Source organism: Pongo abelii, chromosome 10 (assembly GCF_028885655.2).
Source record: "Pongo abelii isolate AG06213 chromosome 10, NHGRI_mPonAbe1-v2.0_pri, whole genome shotgun sequence".
Lineage (NCBI taxonomy): Eukaryota > Metazoa > Chordata > Mammalia > Primates > Hominidae > Pongo > Pongo abelii.
The window spans coordinates 20,011,316-20,017,557 of record NC_071995.2 but is presented as its reverse complement, the minus strand read 5'-3'; the positions used below and the strand labels follow the sequence as shown (position 1 = coordinate 20,017,557).

Genomic DNA, 6,242 nt, shown 5'->3' with positions numbered 1-6,242 from the left:
ATCTCTATGAATCCCACCTGATGATCCAAATATATGGTGTTCCTTTGGAGATGATGTGAAAGAATTTCATTCTAGTAGGCACCAATTAAGAAAAAAGGGACAGAGAAAGAGGATGTGGAATTCAAGAAAAGGTCAATTTTGGAATAAGAAAAACAGGTAATTTACTACAACCTATTATATCACAGTACACGACAACTTTCACGCACATGCTCCCCTGTAAATGGTACTGCTGACATATTAAATTATAGAATTAGATTTTGTTTTGTAAGAAATTAAGTAGACATGCATATGAACAATGAATTAAGCAGAAAAATTCCTTAAAATAGCTTTAGCAAACTGTTAGAACTTTTACACGTCAATTATTTCCTCTAATATAGTACTACTTCTTTCAATAAGATCTTTCTTATATAACCAGAGCTATAAACCCTTTGAGAAACGGTTATGTGTTCATTCTTTTCATTAGAAATAAAAGACATTTTAAAATTAATTTTTAACATTTAAAAGGCAGTATTATTAAAGCTATAATGAATTTTTAATTTATTGTTTTATTGGAAATTATAGGACTTCTCAATATTTGTTTTACCAGATATGGAAATCACAGTATTCAGTGAATAACAACATGAAGTTAATGCATACGTGAAGTATTGTACATATTGCCTTCCTCAAAACCAAAAGCCAGTGGGTGAGCGGGTGGGTAGAAGGCTAAGAAGAAATGCACCCTACCTGTATTTTCTTTCAGTAATGTATAAATAAGTTGAATTCTCAAAGGGTTAATAGGAGATTCTAATGTTGTCACTATAATGATGGTATGGGCTCATGCTCAACACTAATGACGCTGATCATATTGACTAATGAGTAGTTCAAAATAAGAGATGATGGCAGACGACACAGACAAATCTCTCCATAGCTGACCTTTGGGCTGTGGGCCTCAAGCTTTAGCTGCATGAGCTGTGCTAACGTATGCTCCCGGATACTACTCAGTTCGGCTTGCTGCCGTCTCAGCTTTATTAGCAGCAGCGTAAGCTCCTCTGGCTGAAGGAGTACAATTTAAGAATCCAAACAGTGGAAAACAGATTAATTGTTGTCTTAAGTGACAGATATTAAACCAAGATTTCTTGGCAAGTTTCCTCTTATGGTTGACATCAAACATAGTGCCTAGGCACTATGATGATAGGTCCTACATAAATGCATAGATATCTAGAGAAATAGAAGGAACAGTGTTACTTTAAAAGATACAGCAAAACAACAGTAAATTAAGGCATTTTCTCAGAACTCATGAGAATATTTAAATGTTAAGTACAAAAAAGCACAATGCCAAAAAAACATTACAAAGGTCTGTATATAAGCGCTACTAAAAAATTATTAAAAGATATTTTACTAAGATATCTAAAAAAATTATATCTTTTCCCAGCAATAGTACAAATACCTGCATGTCCAACTTTCTAACAGAACGTACATAAAATAATTAAAATAAATGTAGGCCGGGCACAGTGGCTCACGCCTGTAATCCCAGCACTTTGGGAGGCCGAGGGAGGCGGATCACAAGGTCAGGAGTTCGAGACCAGCCTGAGCCCCACCTCTACTAAAGACAAAAAAAAAATTAGCCAGGCGTGGTGGCACACAACTGTAATCCCAGCTACCTCTGAGGCTGAGGCAGGAGAATCGCTTGAATCCAGGAGGCGGAGTTTGCAGTGAGCCGAGATCACGCCATTGCATTCCAGCCTGGGCAACAGGGCGAGACTCCATCTCAAAATAAATAAATAAAATAAAAGTAAAACTTGGATATCTTCACATTATTAAACTTGGGATCTGGGTTCTATTAATTACTTCCCAGTTATATTCTGAAATGTCACTGTTAGTGCTTTCATTATAGCATTTTTTATGACCAAAAGATCAGTTTTATTTTTTTAAGAAAAAGAGAGTTTCCATGGGCACATAAACCCTCCTTCTTCACTCTGGGAAAAGAAGAGAACCTTTTTTTGGTTCCTGATTGGTGACTGTGATCCAAAGGAAAACAAATTTTCAACGGTGGATGAAATTCCTTAATGGGCCAATTTAATATACTTTTCTTAGAAATACAGTAAAGTATGCTCATTGGCAGTCTTATAGCCCATAAAATATTACTCGGTATTTCTCTGATCTTTGTTATGATTAACAACTGAAAGCAGGCCAAAGGCTCTCCTCACTTGAGTGCTGCAATGTACTCTTAAAAATTCCAGGCTAAAAAGTATTCCCGAGATTGGTTTGTTTTGCCTACACGACAGCATTGCACTAGCTCTCTTCTGTTCTGTTTATTTGCTATTGCTCTTTATTTTCCTACAATTCTTTTCAAAAACAGAAATCATTTTTAACCATTATCCAAAATCATATTAAAAATTATTGCCCTCAGACAGAAAAAGTGTTAGCAGAAGTAAACTACAGTTACTATTGGATTCCTTAGATAAAACTGGGTATCCACAGGTGAGACAACAGTTTTTTACCGTATATTAAATGGTCAAAGAATGTTTGGTGTGTAAGATTTAAATAAACCACGTAAGAGAAAAAGAACAGTTGCTTTTGTTCTGATGCCAGTCCTATCTTGTGACCTCATGACGCTAGGATAGTCCTTGTTTTATGATCATCATCTCCAACACTTGAGGTCTTGCCAGGGAGAAGGTAAGGTGGGGAAAGGGATTTAGATATTCTAAGAACCCAGAGTGATACCGCAAGAAATACTGAAACTCTGGTTTATTATTTATGGAGCTAAACAGATTAAGACATTTTCAAAAGGATGAAAGATACCAATAACTTTATTTAGATTTTGAGGCCAAATAAAGAGGCACATTTGACCAAAGAAAGTAGGAGGTGGTAAATAAATTTTGTGCTAAATATCCACTAGAGGGAGCAAGGCAGAAGAGAAACATTTGTGGTATGCTATTTAGCATTTACTCTATGATTAATGACTATTTGTCAGGCCAACAATCTAATGTTTTAAGATTCCCACATTTAAAAGTTCTTAGTCTTAATCAAATAATCTTTGGCAAATAAACTGCAGGAAGTTTAAAGCAAGGAAATATTTCATTTTATCTAAACGTGTAAAAGATAAAATAAAACAATGTTTTTACAAAACACGTAAGATGAATTTGATTACTGCAGGAAGAGAATTTTAAACAATGAACAACTATACACACAGGTGCTAAAATCACATCTTTACAGAAACTGAGTTATCTACTGACAATAAAGCCAGTGCCCCTGATAAAAGAATACCATTAAAATAAACTGAAGTGAGGAAAAGTCACCTTTTCTCTTTAACTAGAAGAAGTGTCCTCCTAATATAACTCCTTTCCAATTAACATAACACTGACAATGAAATGATAATGGTAAATACTTGCTCTGATCAAACGCTTGTTACAGTCTTTCTTTTTCTGCTGATATGTAAATCAGTTTCTTTTATTAACAGCTCTAAAGAAGTTAATCTAAAAATTCACATGAAAAACTTAATATGCTGGTAGTTTGACCACAAATAACTGCTTGCTGGATTTGTTCACTAATGAATTACTGCAACTTCTGTTTTAAGGATAAGGGAATGAAAGTAAAGAAACCCACCTAGTTTATACAATAAAGTTTCTTTTTTTTTGAGACAGAGTCTCGCTCTGTTGCCCAGGCTGGAGTGCAATGGCAGGATATCGGCTCACTGCAAACTCCGCCTTCTGGGTTCAAGTGATTCTCCTGCTTCAGCCTCCCAAGTAGCTGGGATTACAGGCGAGCACCACCATGCCCAGCTAATTTTGTAGTTTTAGTAGAGATGGGGTTTCAACGTGTTGGCCAGGCTGGTCTTGAACTTCTGACCTCAAGCGATCCGCCTGCCTTGGCCTCCCAAAGTGCTGGGATTACAGGCATAAGCCACCGCACCTGGCCGTAAAGTTTCAAAATATAATCTTTTATTTGGCCAGTCAGACACTTAGGAAAAGGTATCCACTAAAACACTGAAATGGCTACATAAGTCCAAATTCTTCTGATGAGCGTCTCTTGCACAAAAGCAGTAATTTTTTCTTTGGGAGAACCTCTGAAAATTCAAACTTAAAAACTATGTTAGATATGTACCTTCCTGTGCAGCACATAAATAAAACATGGTATGGTAAATAAAGATATTACTCACCGTTTTCCCTTGGAGGCTCTGGGGACTAACAGACTGTAAAGTCAGGCCAGCTGGCACTGACCTTCTGTCAGGCACATAGACATGCTAGGAAAGTAAAGGCACAATGTAATTCTGTGGTAAAGTTTTTTTTTTCTTATCAATGTCAGCAAGGAGAAATCTTAAATTCCTATTATGAAATACCATTTAAAATTGCTATTAGTGCTTATGAAAGATGATAGAGACTAAAATTTCTTGACATAAAATACTGATGTGGGGCTGGGTGCGGTGGCTCACGCCTATAATCCCGACACTTTGAAAGGCCAGGGTGGACAGATCACTTGAGGTCAGGAGTTCGAGACCAGCCTAGCCAACATGGTGAAAACCTGTCCTGTCTCTACTAAAAATACAAAAAATTAGCCAGGCGTGGTGGCGTGGGCCTGTAATCCTAGCTACTTGGAAGGCTGACGTGGGACAATTGCTTGAACCCGGGAGGCAGAGGATGCAGTGAGCCGAGACAGCACCACCACACTCCAGCCTGGGCAACAGAGCGAGGCTCCATCTAAAAAAAATAATGATGTGGATGAGCAGAGTAATTCTCTTTTTTTTTTTTTTTGAGGCAGAGTCTCTTCTGTTGCCAAGCCTGGAGTGTATGGCGAGATCTCAGCTCACTGCAACCTCCACCTCCTGGGTTCAAGAGATTCTCCTACCACAGCCTCTCAAGTACCTGGGATTACAGGCGCATGCCACCATGCCTGACTAATTTTTGTATTTTTAGTAGAGACGGGGTTTTTTCACCATGTTGGTCAGGCTGGTCTCGAACTCCTGGCCTCAAGCAATCCACCTACCTTGGCCTCTCAAAGTGCTAGGATTACAGGTGTGAGCCACTTGCCCAGCCTGAACAGAATAATTCTAAAATCTGGTTTAGAGGTTCTCAAAAACTCTTTGACCTCAGGATCCCTTTATATTTTTAAAAAGAAAATTTAGCGGCAAGAGTGGCATTGTTTTATAGTTTTGCAAATCTTTAATGTCTGGCTGGATTCTTGTATCTGTTTCTGTATTTAATCTGTTGTGATAATCTCTTAGTGGAAGTATGTGAAGAAAATCTACCCTCAATATATATAGTTGGAAAAAAGGAAGAGAATTTTAATAGTTTTTCTTGATAATTATAGATGTTCATCTTTGACACTGCACTATAGCTCAAAAAAGTGATATTTTTTTAAAGGTTAGTTACAAAGTGATATCTGAAACCTTATCAATGAACTTTTGATACTCTGTTACATTAATATCCACTGGTCTATTTGTACTTTAAATGAATCTTGTGATATCAAACACTGGTCATCTGGAAAATATTGGTTCAGTGAGTTATGCAATGTTCTGAATGTTGACATATGTCAGTATACAATATAAAAACATCACAACTATTAATATCACCACCAATCTTTAGACACTGGAAAGCTGTCAAGTTCAGGGTGGCAGATACACGATTTCCAAAATTCTATTTTTTGCTTGAAAACTCAAACGTTGTCATCAGTGACAAATACTGTCAGTTGTTTTCCTTGAAGTGACAGGATAGCATTCACTTTGAGAAAGTGTGTCTATCAAATACCACGTTTGAATATTGATAGTTGTCTTTTGTTCAAGTAAAAATGTGTTTCACAATAAAAGGAACTAATTCAGCTTGCAACTCCGTCATGTGTTTTACTGTGAGACAACCGTTAGCACTTTGTTACGCCATAGAAATGCTTTATGCATTTACCATTTCATCACAACAGTAAAACAATATGTAACAAAATGTTAAGTAAGGTTCAATAAAATTATTTTCTACTGTTTCATGAATGAGATTTATAAGTGAACCTGATACTTTATTTTTTACTTCAAGTGTGTGGCAGTGAAGGCCACAATGACCACTAGCATAGTCTGGAGCCACTGCCTTGATTTATGCTGAGGTGCCAGAAATTTTACTCACCATCGCTTCTGCACTACTAGAGCAAATAGGAACACAATGAATAATGCCTTATTATGATTATAAAAATAGTTTTGACTCCCTGAAAGGGTCACGGGGAGGGAACCCCTCACAGGGGTCCATGCACTACACTTTAAGAACCACTGATCTAGATCAAGGAAG

At 37.1% G+C, this 6,242-nt stretch overlaps 1 protein-coding gene across 24 annotated transcripts in view; it reads right to left on the bottom strand.

The window, feature by feature from the left end:
- PLEKHA5 (pleckstrin homology domain containing A5) overlaps positions 1-6,242 on the bottom strand; it is a 242,398-nt gene that overhangs the window by 83,418 nt on the left and 152,738 nt on the right. For 12 of the 24 annotated variants that reach the window (XR_008511852.2, XM_054526907.2, XM_054526913.2 and 9 more), the window contains 3 exons: positions 4,139-4,222; positions 913-1,032; positions 18-71 (listed from right to left, as the gene is read on the bottom strand). The exons of 4 other annotated variants lie outside the window; for them this stretch is intronic. Coding sequence is in view for 19 of the 20 variants with exons in the window: in XM_054526907.2 (XP_054382882.1) it covers positions 18-71; positions 913-1,032; positions 4,139-4,222 (258 nt within the window). In the remaining variant the exon portion in view is untranslated. The remainder of the gene's footprint in view (positions 1-17; positions 72-912; positions 1,033-4,138; positions 4,223-6,242) is intronic. 8 more of the 24 variants (XM_024256698.3, XM_054526919.2, XM_054526921.2 and 5 more) reach the window with 1 other exon arrangement.